The 21,631-nt window shown below is 46.6% G+C and overlaps 1 protein-coding gene across 1 annotated transcript in view; it reads right to left on the reverse strand.

Moving 5' to 3' along the window:
* gtpbp6 (GTP binding protein 6 (putative)) overlaps window positions 1-21,631 on the reverse strand; it is a 33,619-nt gene that overhangs the window by 9,243 nt on the left and 2,745 nt on the right. The window contains exons 3-7 of the mRNA XM_072477273.1: window positions 14,371-14,508; window positions 10,681-10,751; window positions 2,765-2,895; window positions 1,505-1,575; window positions 37-195 (exon numbers count right to left, since the gene is read on the reverse strand). Of these exons, the coding sequence (XP_072333374.1) occupies window positions 37-195; window positions 1,505-1,575; window positions 2,765-2,895; window positions 10,681-10,751; window positions 14,371-14,508 (570 nt within the window). The remainder of the gene's footprint in view (window positions 1-36; window positions 196-1,504; window positions 1,576-2,764; window positions 2,896-10,680; window positions 10,752-14,370; window positions 14,509-21,631) is intronic.

Consider the following 21,631-nt stretch of genomic DNA (forward strand, 5'->3'; position numbering starts at 1 on the left):
TGGCTGCTTCCTGAAAAAAGCAGAACAGAAACTCACCACAGTTGGTGTAGCCCATGACAGAAATAACCGGGAACTCTCTGCGTTTACGCTGGGTCCTCAGCAACCGACGTTTCTTCTTTAGCTTTTCCAACATCCCTCTAATCTTCAGTTCCCTCTCCTTGAGGAGGCGTTGCTGAACCTCCATGAAGGTCTCACCTGGAAACAGTGAGTGGATTAAAACAAGTGAACCCCTCATTAGCTTGCCATCGAGTGCAAGGTTTCCATAAACCCACAACAATATCTGCACCGGACATGATTGAAACTTCATTCTGCTCCAAAAACTAAACACTTATAAATCTACTAAATTGAAAGCAATGTTTAATTCTATGAATATTTTTGACAACCATTACATTTTCTGAACTTGGCTATTTGTTCCTGGGACGTGAGCATTGCTGCCTCAACCAGCATTTATTGCCCCAGAAGGTGATGGTGAACCACCTTCTTGAACCACTGTAGTTCATGTGATGTAGGAACACCCACAGTGCTGTTAGGGAGGGAGTTCCAGAATTTTGACCCAGCAACAATGGAGGAACAATGATATAGTCCCAAGTCAGGATGGTGTGTGGTTTGGAGATGATGGTGTTCCCATGCAGCTGCTGCCCTTGTCTTTCCAGGTGGTAGAGGTCATAGGTTTGGAAGGTGCTGTCGAAGGAGCTTTGGTGAGTTGCTGCAGTGTATCTTGTAGATGGGATACACTGGCACCACTGTGCCTCAGTGGTGGAGGGGTGCCAGTTAAGTGGGCTGTTTTGTCCTGGATGCCGCAGAGCTTTTTAAGGTCTTGCTGCCTATGGATACTGACTGCTTCGATATCGAAATTTTGAACTTTGTCCAAACATCAACGTAAATCCCCATTCCTTGACTTTATGATGGATTAGAAGTCATTGAAGCAGCTGAAGTTTGTTGGTCCTCGGATACTACCCTGGGGAATTCCTGCTTTTCCACCAGAATGGAGATGATTGACCTCAAACAAACACAACTTCTTTGTTCTGAAGATTTTTCTCCCGATTCCCATCGACTTCAGTTTTGCTAGGGCTCCTCAATACCACACTTGGTCAAATCCAGCCATGATGCCAAGGGCAGTCACTCTCACCTCCTTTTTCAGCTCTTTTGTCCATGTTCGAATTAAGACTCTAATCAGATCAATGGCCCTCACAGAGCCCAAACTGAACATCAGTGAGCCGGTTATTGCTGGGTCAGTACCACTTGAGAGAACTGTCAATAACACCTGCATCACTTTGCTGATGATCGAGAGTAGACCGACGGTTGGATTTGTTCTGCTTTTTGTGGACATGGAATCACTGGGCAATTTTCCACATTGCCCTGCAGGCAACAGTGCTTTAGTTGTACTGGAACAGTTTGACTCGAGGCGTGGCTCGATCTGGAGCACTGCAAGAATTTAACGGATTGAATTGATAATATTGGTCAATAATCCAATATAGCAAACCTATGTCAGTTGGAATATTACCTGATCCCATAATGTACCTGGAGCCACCGCCTTGTTGGTCTAAGTGAGCCACTTCATTTTTCAGCTGGGACCTGCCAAATTAGGGCAAAGTAAATATTCAAATATATCAACAGCATAATGTAGCCATCAGAAGCAGCCATGTTGCTGCAAGTCGTCTTTGGAACACACTGTTGCAAAACATGCCCAGAGTAGCGCATGTGTAAAAATAAAAATCATGCTCAAAAAGAATAAATTAAAATGAAAAAAGAAATTATGTGTATTAATGCGGATGTGATGCAACATAATGTTTTTGTACGTTGGTGTGAAATCTCTCATACGGGATTCCTTCAGCAAAGCACAATCAGACAACTATAATAATAATCTTTATTAGTGTCATAAGTAGACTTACGTTAACACTGCAACAAAGTTACTGTGAAAATCCCCTAGTCGCCACACTCCGGCACCTGCTTGGATACACTGAGGGAGAATCCAGAATGTCCAATTCACCTAACAGCACGTCATTAGGGACTTGTGGGAAGAAACCAGAGCACCCAGGGGAAACCCACGCAGACACAGGGAGAACGTGCGGACTCCGCACAGACAGTGACCCAAGCCGAAGCTGAAAAGAATTAGCATTTATATCAGCGAGCACTTCAGGTTTTGGGAGTGGAATTCAGGGAATGGGAGGACAGAAACAGGTGCCGGTCATGAAGCATACTTCCACAGTGAGCTGGTTTTCCAAGATTCTGTGATTTCCAATCGCAAAACAAATGCCCATGTTCACCAGCTCTTTTTGTGATTGCTGGAAGTTTTATACAAGGACATTCACATTCATTGTAGACCTATTTGTTGAATGCACTAGCTATTAAGATGAATAGATGTGCTAGAAGAAAGTAAAACTTTTCAACTTGCACTCTATTCTCTGATTTGTGAAAAGCAAATCATTGACAACATGCTCAAACGCCCAAACTTTTTCCTATTTGGCAAACTGGAAACACAAGCTAATGACATCTGAGTGAGACACAATTTTTAATGCCTATTTACAGACTATGCTATGAATTTGAATGCAAGTTGGGAACTGGATTAAAGCATCTAAATCTAATCTTCTAATTCTTAAAAGCGAACCGACAAACTCACGTACAAATTAAATTCATATCCTTGTCTTGTAGCACAGAGGAAAATTTGTCTTAATTGATGGTACCAGCCATCCCTCCCATACTATGATCATGCACCGTAATACTGTTAAAGTTTTAGGGGAGGTGTAGAGAATCAAACCCTTACCTCAAGTATGGGATCTCAGCCAGCGCTATCTGCAGTTTGGCCTCTTTGGTCCGAGCATTGCAACGGAAGATGTGAAGGACAATGGAATATCTGTCAAACACTTTAACTCCCCAGGCAGATTCCAACTCTTTCTAACAAAGACAAAGGAAATATTTTACTGAATTGCACTTTTAAAAAGAAGCATTTTTTCAATTCTTTCGTGGGATGTGGATATCACTGGCAAGGTCAGCATTTTGTGCCCATTCCCAATTGTCCTGGACTTGAGGGTGACTTTCTTGAACCACCACAGTCTACAGTGCTGACCAGTGACAGTGAAGGAAACAACAATAATAGTTTTAAGTCAGGCTGGTGAATGGCTTGAGGGGGAACTTGCAGATGGTGTTGCTCCCATGCATCTGGTGCCCTTATCCTTCTAGGTTGTAGAATCATAGAATTTACAGTGCAGAAGGTGGCCATTCAGCTCATCGAGTTTGCAGCAGTCCTTGGAAAGAGCACCCTACTTAAGCCCACACCTCCACCCAATCCTCGTAACCCAGTAACCCCACCTAATCACTTTGGACACTTAGGGCAGTTTAGCATGGCCAATCCACCTAACCTGCACATCTTTGGACTGTGGGAGGAAACTGGAGCACCCGGAGGAAACCCACGCAGACACGGGGAGAAATTGTAAAATATTATGCGATGGCTAGATTCTCTCTTGCTGGAGTCAGTCATTTCCTGGCACTTGTGTGGCATGAATGTCACTCGGCAATGAAAGTCCTTTGAAGATTATGGTGAATGTAGGAATTTCATATATATATTCTATTATAAGTATGTAGTGCAGTAGCAGTTAAGAAAAGCCTGGGTTAGTGTGTGTATGTGACTGCTGCAGTAATGTTTGTAAAAATCCTGGTTTAAAAGACAGGCAGACATTGGGCCTGCAGAAGGTAATTAAAGCATTGTAAAAAACAATGAGATCATCATTCATTCCAACTATGTATATTGTTTACCTGAATAGGGCTAATGGGATTTTGTTTATAAAAAGAAGGTTCCCTGGGGAGTAGATATTTAGAGACATTGTGTTTAACGTTAGTGAAATGGTCATAACCCAGTTAGTGGGATTGAGATGATGTAGTTAATGGGAGGAGCCAGGGGCTGAGCAGTCTCAGGTGTGGAGTTTTCACTTTTGTTTTTTCTGTCTGGAAGGAGAGCAAAGAAGCAGTTTCTGAAGAATACAGCCAGAGATTCTGTAATATTCTGACAGGGTGTCAGGTCTCTCTTTTCAAGCAGTCTCAAAAGATCTCTACCCAATGTTTGGCAAGTAATCCTGTGTTTGCTACCTCTATTTAAAACTGGGTTTTGACCCAAGATGGGTTTTTGCTTGGTTGGAGATAAAGAAGATCTCAGTTAGAAGTTAAAGTGTGACGTTTATTGTTAAGCATCGTTTAAATTGAAAGCTATTTCTTGTATGATGTTAAAGTTAATTTAATCCTGTATTAGTAACAAAGTTTGTTTTAATTTTTCATATCCCTATTTGTGCACGGAGTCACGCCTGGAGCAAAGCATCCTTTTCTCAGTCTTACAAATTAAATAAAATGTTGTGGTCTGGTCCATAATAAGATAGTCTAAAATTCTCATAAAATGACAATTAGAGGACTTCTGGTGGCAGCAATGAGCGAGTAATTCGCGCATTCGGTGGCTCTCACTCCGGCAGGATTTGTGGACATGGTTCCCCGTTTTTTTGGGATTGCTGAGCGCTGGAAAGACTGCCACGGAGATGCTGAGTAACGGGCAGAGCTGCATGGAACCGCAGGAGAGCAGAAAGCAGCGAAAACGGGAAAGGAAAGGACAAAGGCAAAGTGCAGTGGAAGCTGACCCGGGAGCAAAGATGGCGGACCTACGGACCCGGCGATCCAGCGAGCGCTGGAAAACATGGTGCAGGTGATTAAAAGCAGTTTTGACACATTGAAGTGGGATAACTTGGACCCACTTCAGAAGGCAGTGGATCAGTTGAACCAGAGATTGGATGCCCAGGACGAAAAAGTTAAGGAGCTGGGGGAGGCGGTGGAGGAGCAGGCGGACACGCAGACGATGGCTGCGCTAGAAGTCGATGGGTTGAAGGAGAGACGGAGGAGACTGCTGGACAGAGTAGAGGAGCTGGAAAATAGAGCCCGTAGACAAAATATGAGGATTATCGGCCTCCCGGAGGGGGCTGAGGGAGCAGATGCCACAGCGTTTGTGGCTGACCTGTCGTTGCAGCTGATGGGGGCTGCGCCTTTCCGCGACTGCTGGAGGGGGCACATAGAGTACAGGCGAGGCAGATGCGTCCGGGGGGTCCACCCCGTCCGATGGTGATCAGGTTCCACAGGTTCGCGGATAAGGAACGGGTGTTGCAGTGGGCCAAGAGTGCTAAGAGCAGCACGTCGAATAACAGTGTTCTTCGCATCTATCAGGACCTAGGCCAGGAGGTGGCCAGGTGTCGAGCAGTCTTTAAACAAGTTAAGGAGGTTTTATTTAAAAAGCACGTGAAATTTGGTCTGCTCTTCCCAGCTAGTCTTTGGGTCACGCATCAGGGCCAACACCACTACTTCTCCGATCCCGAAGAAGCGATAGACTTCGCGAGGGATCAGGGGCTGGTCCCGCAAAAAGGACGCACGGTCTCAAGCTAGAGTCCAAGAGTTATTGTTTGGGGGGGATGCCTACTGTGCCTGGACTGACTGTAGATTGTTTACTGCTTTAAAGGTGCCTTGTGTTGTATTTTTGGCAGCTTTTGCCTACGGGGTGTGCGGGGGGGAGGGGATCCCCCTCTCGCTTTTTTTTTTAAACCTTTTGTTGTGTTCTTTTTGTTTGTTGGAGCCTTCACTGTAACATAAAGGTGGCCGGTAAGCAATGGGGAGTAAAGTTATTCTGCTGACGTTGGAGGGGTCTGAAGTAGGTAATGGAGAGGAGGTTGGGGGTGGAAACTGCCAAGAGGGGCGGCACATGGGCCGGGGCGGGCCCAAGAAGGGTTATGATTGACCGGCACTGGGGGGGGGGGGGGGGGGGGGGGGGCGCGACGCGACCGTGGGCCCCCCAACTAGGCTGATCACCTGGAATGTCAGAGGACTAAACGGGCCAGTCAAGAGGGCATGTGTGTTCGCACACTTGCGGGCTCTAAAGGCGGATGTAATTATGTTGCAGGAGACACATTTGAAAGTGTCTGACCAGACTAGGCTAAGGAAGGGCTGGATCAGCCAGGTCTTCCACTCGGGCTTGGACTCTAAGTCCAGGGGGGTAGCAATTCTGATCAATAAGCGGGTTCAATTTGAGGCGGAGGGCGTAATCGCAGACGGCGGGGGCAGATTCTTATGGTAAGGGGCAAGCTGGAGGGAAGGAGAGTGGTGCTGGTGAACATATATGCTCCGAATTGGGACGACACTGACTTTCTTAAAAGAGTGCTGGGGAAAATCCCAGGCCTAGACTCACGCAAGTTGATTATGGGGGGGGGGGGACTTCAATACGGTCCTCCACCCGGGTCTAGACCGGTCATGTCCCAGAATGGGTAGGCGCCCAGCAATGGCAAGGGAGCTGAAAGGGTTCATGGAGCAAATGGGGCAGTAGACCCATGGAGAGCCAGACAGCAGACGGGAAGGGGATATTCGTTTTACTCACATGTTCACAGGGTATACTCTAGGATCTATTTCTGTATCATGAGCAGGGACTGTGTAGGGGTGGCGAAAAATACGGAGTACTCAGCAATCACTATTTCGGACCATGCCCCACATTGGGTGGACCTGCAGGTCAGTGGGGCGAATTACCAACACCCGCAATGGAGATTAGACGTAGGATTGTGTTGGAGGAGGGGATATGTGAGAGACTGCGGAAGTGTATGCAAAATTACCTACAGGTGAACGATACGGGGGAGTTTTCCGCAGCGACCCTGTGGGAGGCACTGAAGGCAGTAGTGAGGGGGACGCTGATCTCAATTCGGGCCCACAGGGATAGGACGGACAGAGCAGAAATGGATAGATTGGTTCAGGAGATCCACAGGATAGACGAGGAGCATGCGGGGTCCCCGGGCGAGGTACTACTCAGGGAGAGACGGAGACTGCAGGCGGAACTGGGAGTGCTATCCACGAGTAGAGCCGTGGAACAGCTTAGGAAGGCAAGGGGAAGGGTGTATGAGCATGGGGAGAAGGCTAGCAGATTGCTAGCGCAGCAACTCAGGAGGAGGGAGGCGGCCAGGGAAATAGGTAGGGTGGTGGAAGGGAAGGGGAGCAGAATGGAGGACCCGGCAGGACTGAATAAGGTGTTTCGGGACTTTTATGGTAAGCTCTACACTTCAGATCCCCTGGAGGAGCCGGAGGAGATGAAACGGTCCCTGGACGGACGAACCTTCCCAAAAGTGGGCAGGGGTCTAGTGGACAGGCTGGGGGCCCCGATTAGAGCGGAGAAGGTACTGGGGGGCCTAATGGCCATGCAGTCGGGTAAAGCCCTGGGTCCGAATGGATACCCAGTAGAGTTTTACAAAAAGTTCTCGGAGATAGTGGGGCAGGTGCTGACCTCATTTTTAATGAGGCAAGGGACAGAGGGACCCTACCTCCGACGATGTCGCAGGCCACCATCTCGCTGATATTAAAGCGGGACAAGGACCCGGAATCCTGCGGGTCATACAGGCCAATCTCCCTGATTAATGTGGACGCCAAGCTCCTGGCTATTAGAATTGAGGACTGTGTACCGGAGGTGATTGGGGACGACCAAACAGGGTTCGTTAAAGACAGACAGCCAACTTGAGAAGATTTCTTAATGTGGTTATGATGCCCCCGACGGGCAAGGAGGTGGAGGTAGTGGTGGCAATGGACGCGGAGAAGGCCGTTGACCGGGTGGAGTGGGACTATCTGTGAGAGAGTTAAATTTGACTAGAGTGGTGGAATAAATGAAGAGAGAGTTTCGGAGATGGGATGCACTCCCGCTATCACTTGCGGGGAGGGTGCAGACGGTAAAGATGACAATCCTCCCAAGATTCCTGTTCATTTTTCAGTGCCTCCCGATCTTTATCCCGCGGTCCTTCTTCAAAAGGACCAGCAAAATCATTGTGAGCCTTGTCTGGGTGGGAAGATCCCCGCGGGTGAGGAAGGCGATGCTTGAAAGGAACCGCAGCGAGGGGGGACTGGCATTGCCGAATCTGATCAACTATTACAGGGCGGCTAACAAAGCCATGATAAGGAAATGGATGATGGGTATGGATCTATTTGGGAGCGGGTGGAGGCGGCTTCGTGCAGGGGTACCAGCTTGGCAGCCCTGGTCACGGCTCCCCTACCGCTTTCGCCGGCCAGGTACTCCACTAGCCCAGTAGTGGGGGCGGCCCTGCGGATATGGGGCCAGTGGAGGAAACATGTAGGGGAGGTGGGTGCGTCGGTCTGGGCTCCAATATGTGATAACCATCGATTTGCCCCTGGGAACATGGATGGTGGGTTTCGAACATGGCGGCGGGCGGGGGTGAGGAGGGTGGGCGATATGTTCCTGGAGGGGAGCTTTGCAAGCTTGAGGGCTTCGGAGGAGAAATTTGGGCTGGTAAGGGGAAATTACTTTAGGTACTTACAGGTGCGGGACTTTATACGCAGACAGGTCGCATCCTTCCCACGCCTCCTGCCAATAGGGATCCAGGACAGAATAGTCTCTAGAGGAGAAGGAGGAGAGGGTAGAGTCTCGGATATTTACAAGGTGCTCATGAAGGGAGAAGTGTCCCAGGCGGAGGAACTGAAACTCAAATGGGAGGAGGAACTCGGCGGGGAGATGGAGGACGGGGTATGGGCGGACGCCCTGAGTAGGGTAAACTCAACCGCAACATGTGCCAGGCTCAGCCTGATTCAGTTTAAGGTCGTTCACCGGGCCCAAATGACGGTGGCTCGGATGAGCAAATTCTTTGGGGTAGAGGATGTGCGCTAGAGGACCAGCGAACCACGTTCACATGTTTTGGGCATGTCCTAAGCTTAGTGGGTACTGGGAGGGATTTATGGGTGTCATGCCCCGGGTACTGAAAAAAAGGGTGGTGACGAGTCCAGGGGTGGCAATTTTCAGGGTTTCAGAAGACCCAGGAGTCCAGGAGAGAAAAAGGCCGATGTTCTGGCCTTTGCTTCCCTGATAGCCTGGCGACGAATACTGCTGGCATGGAGGGACTCAAAACCCCCAAAGCCCGAACTATGGCTTTCGGACATGTCGAGTTTTCTGGGTATGGAAAAAAATCAAGTTCGCCTTGAGGGGATCTGTATTGGGGCTCGCCCGAAGGTGGCAACCATTCATCTTCGCGGGAGTTTGAACGTCAGCAGGGGGGGAGATTAGAGTAGAGTAGGAGGGATAAATAGGCGGGTAGTGGTTATGGGAGAGGAGCGGTTATGTGCCTTATGGTTTGGTTGAAGTGTTGGTTTTCTGTTGATGTTTGCATATTTCTGTAATCTGTAACTGTTTGCAATGCCAAAAAATATCTCAGTAAAATTGTTTGTTCAAAAAAAAATGACAATTAGGGCAAAAATATCCAACACTTCAATTTTTAATTATTTTCTAAATGGTTTTCTAATCAATTTTCCGTGTTCATGAAATCCAAGAATGGCTTGTCACGGCACAGAGAAGGTAACAACACGAGGAGCAAACGTATTGATCAAGACGCTGCCGGCTGTCCAAAAATATTTGCAGCAGTGCAAAGCTTCTAAAATATATATTTTGTTCTGTACTTTATTAGATTGTTGAGCAGCTCGAGGAAATTGAAGTGAATGTTGTATGGTAGCATCTATGCCCAGAATTTAATAGTTTTACACTGTTACTTTTAAATAAACATATTTAACTTTATAGTTTCCTTCAAATTTCTCCTGAAGACGCCAGATCATTCTGCTATACTGCTCCTTAAGCTGCCCATCAAAACTTTGTCTGAATGTGTAAGCCCAGAGAACGAGAGCATTGACAAGCAAGCCTAATCACCCGATGGTCACAAACTTGCACTTTTCAGTGGCCAGGGATTGCTGGATAATGGTCAGAAACAGGAACACCATCTGACTTTAAGACCAATAACGGCTTTCCGACTAGTTTCAAGGCTGTGACCAACTAAGCCAGCACAGGATCAAGGTCAAACCTACGACAGTCAAATGAAATAGTATCCCACCAGAGCATGTCCTTACCACGAATCATAATTTTTTTTTCATGGACTAGCAATAACAATATATTAATAGTTAAGTGTGGGAAACATGCACTTGAAGCATGCAGCTGATTGGCTCCCAATATCCATCCTGATATAATAATAGCTCCAAAACTGTGGCAAATTACAAAATAACAGGAACCAAGGTGCGGATCAAAGCATTCTTTTAATCTCTGCCACTTTCGGATACTGTAAGAACTTTCTGAGCATCCCTTCTGTGGTTGCAATTTAACCACTTTGGTGAAATTATTGCCCTACTATTTGCTATCAATTATTATGTAACAATCCACACATTAAGATCATAAGACATAGGATCACAATTAGGCCATTCAGCCCATCGGATCTGCTCCGCCATTCAATCATGGCTGATATGTTTCTCATCCTCATTCTCCTGACTTCTCCCCATAACCCCTGATCCCCTTATTAATCTAGAACCCATCTATCTCTGTCTTAAAGACGCTCAGTGATTTGGCCTCCACAGCCCTCTGCGGCGAAGAGTTCCACAGATTCACCACCCTCTGGCTGAAGAAATTCCTCCTCATCTCAGTTTTAAAGGATTGTCCCTTCAGTCTGAGGCTGTGCCCTCGGCTTCTAGTTTTTCCTACTAGTGGAAACATCCTCTCCACGTCCACTCTATCTAGGCTTCTCAGTATCCTGCAAGTTTCAATAAGATCCCCCCTCATCCTCTAAACTCCAACGAGTACAGACCTATTGTGATCAGTTAATACTTTCACATCATACATTTTGGTGTTGGGTGAAGCTTCTTTACCTCTGATAATGCAGACAGTCGTTCAACATTCATAAACACTGCAGTAATCTGTGGCAGTCCTTTTATTTTTTCTGTAAAACAGCAGCATTTAAATTGCATCAAACAACGACTACACTTCAAACAATTCTTAATTTTCTGCAAAGTGTTTTGGAACACAATGAGGCCGTGAAAGATGTCACTTTCTTATTTGAACAGTGACAAAGCATTGCTAAAATAGTTGAATCCACTAACAGTACATCATTTCAAATGTGCTTACCGCACAAATAGCCCACAGAGGTCCAGTGGGTCTCATGTACGTTCTGTCATAGTCATAGAGTTTTACAATACAGAAATGGGCCCTTCCTTCAGCCTATGTGTCTGTGCCGGCCCTCAAACACCTATCTATTCAAATCCCATTTTCCATCACTTGGCCCGTAGCCTTGTATGCTATGACGTTTCAACTGCTCATCTAAATGCTTCTCAAATGTTGTGAGAGTTCCTGCCTCTACCACCCTTTTAGGCCGTGAGTTCCACATTCCACCACCCTCTGGGTGAAAAGGTTTTTCCTCAAATCCCCTCTAAGTCTCCTGCTCCTTACCTCAAATCTATGCCCCTGGTTATTGACCCCTCTACTAAGGGGAAACGTTTCTTCCTGTCTATACCCCTCATAATTTTGTACACCTCGATGAAGTTCCCTCTTAGCCTTCTCTGCTCTAAGGAAAACAACCCCTGCCCATCAAGCCTCACTTCATAGCTGAAACGCTCCAGCCCAGGCAACATCCTGATGAATCTCCTCTGCACCCTCTCCAATATAATCACATCCTTCCTATAGTGTGACGACCAAAACTGCACACAGTACTCTAGCTGAGGTCTAACTAACATTTTACACTGCTCCATCATACCCTCCCTGCTCTTAAATTCTTTTTATCCAAGAAGATCGCGCATATAGACACTTATATTCTTTGTCTCGGGTAATAAAGGCAAGTATCCCATATGCCTTCTTAAACCCCGTCTTGTTGCCTTCAGGGACCTATGGACATGCACTCCAAGGTCCCTCTGGTCCTCTGTACTTCCTAGCGCCCTACTCTTCATTGTACATTCCCTTGCCGTGGGAGTCCTCCAAAAATGCATCACCTCACACTTTTCAGGGTTAAATTCCATTTGCCACTGTTCTGCCCACCTGACCAACCTGTCCAAACCATCCTGTAATCAAAGGCTTTCCTCCTCGCTATTTATCACACCACCAATTTTGTGCCATCTGTGAGCATACTGATCATTCCCCTACATTCACATCTAGATCATTAACATACATTACAAAAAGCAAGGGACCCAGTACTGATCCCTGTGCAACACCACTGGACACAGACTTTCAGTCACAAAAACAACCTTCAACCATTAACCTCTGCCTCCTTCTATAAGACAATTTAAGATCCAATTTGCCAAATTTCCCTGGATCTCATGGCTCTTACTTTCTTGATCAGTCTCCCATGCTGGACTTTGTCAAAGCCTTAATAAAGTCCGTGTAGACTACATCAACTGCACTGCCCTCATCTACATACCTGGTCACCTCCTCCAAAAATTCAATCAAATTCGTTGGACATGATTTCCCCCCAAAAAGACATGCTGACTATCCTTGATTATCCTTGCCTCTCCAAATGCAGATTAATTCTGTCTCACAGAATTTCTTCCAGTAGTTTTCCTTCCACTGATGTTAGACTCACTGGCCTATAATTATCTTGTTTTTCCCATTTACCAATTTGAAGAATAGTACATTAGTTGTCCTCCAGCTCTCTGGCACTCTCCTGTGGCCAGAGTGCATTGGAAAATGAGCACCAGAGCCCCTGCAATCCCTTGCCTCACACAGCAGCCTAGGACACATCTCATTTGGGCCCTTTATCCACTTCTAAGCCCATTAAAACCACTAACACCTCTTCATTCTCAATGCTAATCTGTTAATTATATTGCGGTCCCTCTCCCTGCTTCCTATACCTACATCGTCCTTCTCCATACTAAATAAAGATACAAAATATTCATTTAATAGCTCACCTACGTCGTTTGACTCCACACAGAGGTTCCCACTTTGGTCCCTACTCTTTCCGTGGTTACCCTTGTGTCCTTATTATACTTATAAAACTTCTTGGGATTTTCTTTTATTTTGCCTGCCATTGATTTTTCATGCCTCCTTTTTGCTCTCCTAATTTATTTTTTTTAAGTACCCCCTGCATTTCTATACTCCTCATGGGCATCACTACTTAGAGCCCCCTGAATCTGCCACAAGTTTCCCTTTTTTTCCTTATCCAATGCTGTATATCCTTTAACATCCAGAATTATTTGGACTTGTTGGCCGCACCCTTTACCTTGACAGGAACTTGTTGGCATTGTACTCTCTATATTTCCTTTTTAAATAGATCTTCCTACAAGTAGCTGCTCCCAGTCCACTTTGGCCAGATCCTGTCTTATCCTATTCAAGTAAGCCTTCCCTCAGTTCATAAACTTTATTTCTGGTCCATCTTTGTCCCTTTCCGTAACTACCGAGTTATGGTCACTATCACCAAAATGCTCCCTGACTGACACCTCTACCACTTCCCTGGCCTCATTCTCTAAAGTTACGTCAGATACCACCCCGTTTCTTATAGGACTTCCTATCGGATGGCTCAAAAGCTCTCCTGGATGCACTTTAAAAATTCCATCTCCTCTAAGTCTTTCACACTTTACCTACCCCAATTAATTTTGGGGAAGTTGAATACCCTTACTCTATTATTTTTACACATCTGGGGCATCATTCTCCGACCCCCCGCCGGGTTTGAGAATCGCCAGGGGCTGCCGTAAATCCCGCCCCCGCCGGTTGCCGAAGTCTCCGGTACCGGATATTCGGCGGGGGCGGGAATCGGGCCGCGCCGGTTGGCGGGCCCCCCCGCTGGATTCTCCGGCCCGGATGGGCCGAAGTCCCGCCGATAAATTGCCTGTCCCGCCGGCGTGGATTAAACCACCTTTTGAACGGCGGGACAAGGCGGCGTGGGCGGGCTCCGGGGTCCTGGGGGGGGCGCGGGGCGATCTGGCCCCGGGGGGTGCCCCCACGGTGGCCTGGCCCGCGATCGGGGCCCACCGATCCGCGGGCGGGCCGGTGCCGTGGGGGCACTCTTTCCCTTCCGCCTCCACCACGGTCTCCACCATGGCGGAGGCGGAAGAGACTCCCTCCACTGAAACTGTCAGCGGCCGCTGACGCTCCCGCGCATGCGCCGCCCGGGGATGCCATTTCCGCGCCAGCTGGCGGGACATCAAAGGCCGTTTCCGCCAGCTGGCGGGGCGGAAATTCCTCCGGCGCCGGCCTAGCCCCTCAATGTTGGGGATCGGCAACCAAAGATGCGGAGCATTCCGCACCTTTGGGGCGGCGCGATGCCCGTCTGATTGGCGCCGTTTTGGGCGCCAGTCGGCGGACATCGCGCCGTTTCGGGAGAATTTCGCCCCTTATATTTGTCCGCATATCTGTTCTTCCATCTCTTCATGACTGCTTGGGGGCCTAAACTTCATAAAATATATATTTTTTAATGCATTCCAATTATGGTGGAATAAGACATTTAAAGAACAATTTCTTAACCACTGGGAAAAACTTCATTAACAATTGTCACTTTAAATTATACCTTTCAAAGTATGTAATTTAGAAGCGTGTGGCTTTTAGTTCATATTTTACCATTAAGAAAGTCAAATTACCTGTAAGAGTCTGAAAATTGCCTTTGCCAAAAATGAATTTGTTGTCTGGACTTTTTGTGGAAAGAATAACTTTATCCACAACATGCCAGTTGGGCAGAGTGTTCACAAGAGCAACTGCTTCAGCCATCTGAAGTTCACCTTGTAAAGAAAGGAAGGACAGAATTGAGATACCAGTGAATATAATCTTAAGGTGCACAGCAACTATACAGTGCATAACAGCAGCTAGCCTAGAGTTTATAGCTCTGTTAGAAGAGGCTCGAGGGCAAATGAAGAGCCTGCTGAATTAGCATTTCCCTTGCTTAAAAAAAGGAGAAACCAATCAAAATCCCAATCCACAAGCAAAATGGTGCAGATGTTGGAAATCAAAAGAAAAACAGAAAATGCTAGGAATGCTAAGCAGATATGGCAGCATCTATGAAGAAATAAACAGTTAACATTCTGACGAGAGGTCACCGACCCCAAATGTTAACTCTTTGCTTTTCTCTCTCCACGGATGCTGCCAGTATTTCCAACATTTTTTGTTTTAATTTTATATTATCAAGCCAATCTATAAAAAACACTGACAAGGCTGAAAAGATTGTTTTAAAATGTAGGAGTGAATAAACAACAAATTGCCCGAGGCCAGAAAGTCTATATGGTTTTGACGGTCGAAAGAATTTCAGATGAAGATTAGTGTGTTTTGAGGTTCCCGGTTTTAGGTGATCTTAGGCAATTGAAACTCATAGTTTATAGTGATGCGTCCTATGCAAATTTATGCGATGGGGTTTCAAGCGCAGGAGGTTTTATAATTTTCCTTTTGGGGAACAATGGTAAATGTTGCCCTCTTGCGTGGGAAACAAAGAAAATAAGGAGTGGTCAAAAGCACTTTGGCTGCTGAGATGGTGCTGGAGCCTTGTAGAGGTGGTGGATATAGCCTTTTATATATCTCAGATATTGACAGATATTTTGGGATTAGGGGATTTGGGTAACATAGCCATTGAGTGTCAAATTTACAATAAATCCCTGTGGGAAAATGTGCACTCTACAAAAAGTGTCAATGAGAAAAGGTTAAGGATAGACATCGCAAATTTGAAGCAGATGTTGGACAAAGGGGAGATAGCAAAAATTAAATGGGTTGACAGAATCATAGAATTTACAGTGCGGAAGGAGGCCATTTGGCCCATCGAGTCTGCACCAGCCCTTACAAAGGGCACCCTACTGAAACTCACGTATCTACCCTATCCCTCTAACCCAGTAACCCCCACTTAACTTTTTTTTTGGACACTAAGGGCAATTTAGCACGGCCAATCCACCTAACCTGCACATCTTTGGACTGTGGGAGGAAACCGGAGCACCCGGAGGAAACCCACGCAGACACGGAGAGAACGTGCAGACTCCGCACAGACAGTGACCCAGCCGGGAATCGAACCTGGGACCCAGGAGCTGTGAAGCAAGTATGCTAACCACTATGCTACCGTGCTGCCAATTGTCCGATTGTTTTACGAAAAGAGGGGCTAGTTCACAGAAACTTTTGGATATTGTTAATGAATTGTTATTGTTTCTGTGACTGTTTTTTTTTCTTTCCAAAAATGAAAAAAAAAGAGGGGGGGAAATTGCGTGTGTGTTTTTGAGTTTCTTAAAATTTTGTTTTCACCAAATTATTATTTTTTCTCCAAGGAAGGGGAGACTGTTAAGGAATGGGTTAAGAAACATTCTAATTAGATGTCTCATTGATGATATCACTAATCCTGAAGTGTGATAAAGACCCACTGCAATGCGGGTCATATAGGCCTATCTTGCTCCTGAATGTAGACGCCAAGTTGCTGGCAAAAGTGCTAGCGACGAGGATCGAGGATTGTGTCCCGGGGTTGGTGCATGAAGACCAGACAGGATTTGTAAAGGGGAAACAATTGAATGTCAATGTGCGACGGCTGTTGGGGGTGATAATGATGCCCCCAGCGGAGGGGGAGGCAGATATAGTGGTAGCGATGGATGCAGAGAAGGCATTCAATAGGGTAGAGTGGGAGTATTTATGGGAGGTGTTGAGGAGGTTTGGGTTCGGGGAGGGGTTTGTCAGTTGGGTCAGACTCCTCTATGGGGCCCCAGTGGCAAGTGTAGTCACAAATCGGCAGAGATTGGAGTATTTTCGGTTACATAGGGGAACAAGGCAGGGGTGCCCCCTGTCCCCATTACTGTTCGCGCTGGCAATTGAACCATTGGCCATAGCGTTCAGAGACTCTAGGAAATGGAGGGGGGTGGTTAGAGGGGGAGAGGAACATCGAGTGTCACTCTACGCAGATGACCTACTGCTGTATGTGGCGGATCCTGTGGAGGGGATGACAGAGGTTATGCAGATATTGAGGGAGTTTGGAGATTTTTCGGGATATAGGCTTAATATGGGGAAGAGTGAGCTTTTCATAGTACACCCCGGGGATCAGGGAAGAGGAATAGACGCCCTGCCGTTCAGGAGAGTGGAAAGGAGCTTCCGATATTTGGGGATTCAGGTAGCCAAGAGCTGGGGAACTCTACACAAACTCAATCTGACGCGGCTGGTGGAGCAGATGGAGGAGGATTTCAAGAGGTGGGATATGCTGCCGCTCTCACTGGCGGGCAGAGTGCAGGCGGTAAAGATGATGGTCCTCCCAAGGTTTCTTTTTGTGTTTCCATGTCTCCCCATTTTGATTACTAAGGCCTTTTTTAAGAAAATAGATAGGAGTGTTATGAGTTTTGTGTGGGCAGGAAAGACCCCGAGGGTAAGGAGGGGGTTCCTGCAGCGCAGCAGGGACAGAGGGGGACTGGCGTTGCCGAATCTGGACGACTATTACTGGGCCGCCAATGTGGCGATGATTTGCAAATGGATGAGGGAGGGAGAGGGGGCGGTGTGGAAGAGGCTGGAGATGGCGTCCTGTAAAGGAACGAGCCTAAAGGCGCTGGCGACAGCGCCGCTACCGCTTTCCCTGAAAAAGTATACCACAAACCCAATGGTGGTGGCAACCTTAAGGATCTGGGGGCAATGGAGGCGACATAGGGGGGGTGACGGGTGCCTCGGTGTGGTCCTCGATCAGGAATAGCCATAGGTTTGCTCCAGGAAGGATGGACGGAGGGTTCCAGAGCTGGAATCGGGCAGGAATTAGGAGATTGAGAGACTTGTTTATTGACGGGGAGTTTGCGAGCCTGGGAGCGCTGGAGGAAAAGTATGAGTTGCCCCCGGGGAATATCTTTAGATATATCCAAGTGAGGGCGTTTACGAGGCAACAGGTGAGGGAATTTCCGCTGCTCCCGACACAGGGGATCCAGGATAGAGTGATTTCGGGGGTATGGGTCGGGGAGGGCAAAGTGTCCGAAATATATCAGGAGGTGAGAAACGAGGGGGAGGCGCTGGTAGAGGCGCTGGTAGAGGAGCTGAAAGGAAAATTGGGGGAGGAGATTGAGGAGGGGCTGTGGGCTGATGCCCTAAGTAGGGTAAATTCCTCTTCCTCGTGTGCCAGGCTTAGCCTGATACAATTCAAGGTTCTACACAGAGCACACATGACGGGAGCAAGGCTGAGCAGGTTCTTCGGAGTGGAGGACAGGTGCCGGGAGGTGCTTGGGAAGCCCGGCGAACCACACACATATGTTCTGGTCGTGTCCGGCACTGGATGAGTACTGGAGGGGAGTGGCAAGAGTGATTTCAAAGGTGGTGAAGGTCCGGGTCAAGCCAGGCTGGGGGTTAGCTATATTTGGGGTAGCGGAAGAGCCGGGAGTGCAGGAGGCGAAAGAGGCCGATATTCTGGCCTTTGCGTCCCTGGTAGCCCGGCGAAGAATCTTACTTATGTGGAAGGAAGCAAAACCCCCCGGCGTGGAGGCCTGGATAAACGACACGGCAGGGTTCATAAAACTGGAACGGATGAAGTTTGCTTTGAGAGGATCGGTTCAGGGGTTCTCCAGGCGGTGGCAACCGTTCCTTGACTATCTCGTGGAATGTTAAAGGAAAATAGATCGTCAGCAGCAGCAGCCCAGAGAGAATGGGTGGGGGGGGGGGGGGAGTAACCTGTTTTGTTCTGGTTGGGGGGGGGGGGCCACTACTTTTTGTTACTTTGTTATATCACTATTTTCATTTAAATTGTTATTCATTAGTTATTGTGTTATCTTTTTTGTTGATTTGTAAAGTGGAAAAATTGTGTTTGAAAACTTTAATAAAATATATTTTTAAAAATGTCTCATTGATGTTAAGTATCCAGTATTTGACACTGATATGTAAAGAGTCTGCAGGTGGCCTTTGAAGCACATGATGCGGCGATAGAGTTTTGGTACAAAGTGTGTTCAAGGAAAAATAAAGGTGTTTGGGAAAAAGAGCAGAACTCTTGCCTCTTTATTCAACAGCAGCCAAAGGCGAACATCTTTCAATATTTCTCTTTTTCCAAAATGTTTCTAATATCCATTGAAAATAATTCATGGACTGTGCACTATGCTCCAACTATAGCTTGTAGCCAAGAAGAAATTTTACATTTTAACCATCCTCTGTACTAATAAATGTTTTCTCACCTCGCCTTTAATTCTTTTGTGATTTGCTTTGTTTTGCATCATGACAGGGAAATGAGAGGGCATAATCTAACACTAGTTATTTTATAATTCTTCTTAATCTTGAAGGTGTCTGTCATGAATTTGCCTGGTAACAGCAGTAAACTGTATTTAACAAAATATAATCGGATGTGATTTGCCCAGCAACAAATAGAAATCTGCCTAAAGACAGCAGTAGCCAGTATTCAAAAGGCCGGATAAGATGTGTCTCTCCGCGTAATGAGACTATAAGGTATTTTAGATAAAAGTCAGATGTGAATATCTTATGAGTAGGAACATTTGACCTAGATGATTGGAAATATTAGTGAGGTATACATATGATAATATCTAGAGTCAGGGAATTTGATATGGGCAGACAGTCAAATAGACAGAAGGCAGAGGCAACGTGGAACAAAGTATAATTACTAGCAGCCACAGAAGCACGGAAAACTAGTTAACACCAAGCTGGCTCAGATGCAGACCAACCAGTTTTCCAGCTAGTAGCCTGAAGGTAAAGTTTTACATCTAACAGCTTCGGAGTCCTAGAGCCAAGGCAGTGCAGAAAACCTTCAGAAATTCAGTTTAAATATCTTCTCTGGACCAGGACAGGGTGTTTCTCAGACTTGATTATCATTCCTGTATAGTGTGGTAACTAGAAGCTGGAATTATTTACTTTGGATGTTATTTGGGGAGAGTCTTAAGGAGTTCAGGAATCGTAGATATATTTTGGAACAAGGGGTACGTTCTACATCAACTGTATATTTAGCATTTCATACATCTTAATTGAGTAGCCCTGTTTGTGTGTATGTGTTTTTTCTTTATTTAATAAATAGCCTTTAATAATTATTACAGTACAACTAGGCTACTTACTCTCACTTGTCTCCTCACACCATTACAAAAACAAAACTATACACTTCCACGAACTGGTGTTCCAAGTTGGGATATCCTCGCAGAGAACATCAGCGTGCTTCACAACACATCTAACGTTCTTTAACTTTGCAGCTCTAGAAAAAAAAGTAGTCTTTCTTCATGACTACTTTTCAATTTCTTTCACTCTCTCTCATACCAGACGATTCCAATATTAATGAAAATCATACTTCATTTCACTATTGTAATTGTACAGGTAAAGTTGCTATTCAGTAAGAATATCACTATCTTAGTTTTCTAGTTCTTATTTCTAATAACATTTAGTCGCTAGTCAGTTTAAATATAGAACATACAGTGCAGGAGGAGGCCATTTGGCCTATCGAGTCTGCACTGACCCACTTAAGCCCTCACTTCCACCCTATTCCCGTAACCCAATAACCCCTCTTAACCTTTTTGGACACGAAGTGCAATTTAGCATGGCCAATCCACCTAACCTGCACGTCTTTGGACTGTGGGAGAAAACCAGAGCACCCGGGGGAAACCCACGCAGACACGAGGAGAATGTGCAGACTCCGCACAGACAGTGACCCAGCGGGGAATCGAACCTGGGACCCTCACGCTATGGAGCCACAGTGCTAGCCACTTGTGCTACCGTGCTGCCCACAGAGAATCAAAAGAAATAATATGAATTATAATCGGAACTACTGCAGATTACTGCAACCTTCAATCCCTGCATTTTGGTAGGAGGATTAAGGAGGCCATCTACACTTTGGAAAAATAGTGTCGAAATACGAAGGGGAACAGATGGATCTGGAGGTACAAATACATAAATCACTAAGAGGAATAACTCAGTTCAATAGGCTCATTAAAAAAACCCACACCAGATTCATCCCTTGAATTCAGAGTTTATGCTAAATTTGTATAGAAACGTGGTTAGACCATACTTAGGCTATTGTGGACAAATCTGGTCTGCACAATATAAAAAGGATACAGAGAGACTGGAAAAAGTGCAGGAATATGATTTACTAGTATGATACCAGACTGCAAGATTCAGGAAGAGCGAACGGGCCTCTTTTCCCTCACAAAAGAGAAGGCTGGGGATGGGGTGGTGGGGAGAGGTGAACTGATCGAGGGATTTAGATTTCTGATCGAGGGACTCAAAATCATGAGCAGATAGAGAAACTATTTCCATTGTGGAAGGATCAAGAACCAGATGTCACCGATTTAAGGATTGGCAAAACTGCCAATGGTGACAAGGAGACATTTATCTCTGCAGCGAATGGTGAGACTGACTGTGGTGCATAATTATCTGCAGATGGAAAATGTACAGCGCTACCAGGAAGAGAGGTAGGGGAGTGATACTACCTGAACTGCTCTTGCAGAGAACTGGTATGGACATGACAGGCCGTTCTATGGGTGCGATTCTCCCCCCCAAATTTCTCTTGTGGTGGGTTTTACAGGAGTTTCCCGCCGGCTTTGCTGGCGAGTTCACCACTTCTGTTCAAAGACACTTACGTCACTTTTTTGGACCCTGGGGAGTTTCTCATCGGTTAAGCCCACACTTCGAATTTTCTTTCGCACTGGGGAGCAGAACTCAAGATGTCGGGCCGTCAATTTGAAAGGGTGCGCCGATCTCTACGTGAGCTTGTGGGTCCCCCACCAATGGGCAATGTTACACCCCACCCCCCACTCACACAGGCACTCCCCCACACCATCCAATTGAGGACACCCTGCTATGGGCTCCCTGGGCGTCCCCCTCTTCAGGCACCCCCAAGTTCTCTGATAGCACCCCCTCCTTTCCAGGAGCCCCACCCGTCACTCCCCAACTTCCCTGAGACCCCCACTTGCCTGCACTGCACATCCCACCCTTCTAACC

Source organism: Scyliorhinus torazame, chromosome 15 (genome assembly GCF_047496885.1).
Source record: "Scyliorhinus torazame isolate Kashiwa2021f chromosome 15, sScyTor2.1, whole genome shotgun sequence".
NCBI lineage: Eukaryota > Metazoa > Chordata > Chondrichthyes > Carcharhiniformes > Scyliorhinidae > Scyliorhinus > Scyliorhinus torazame.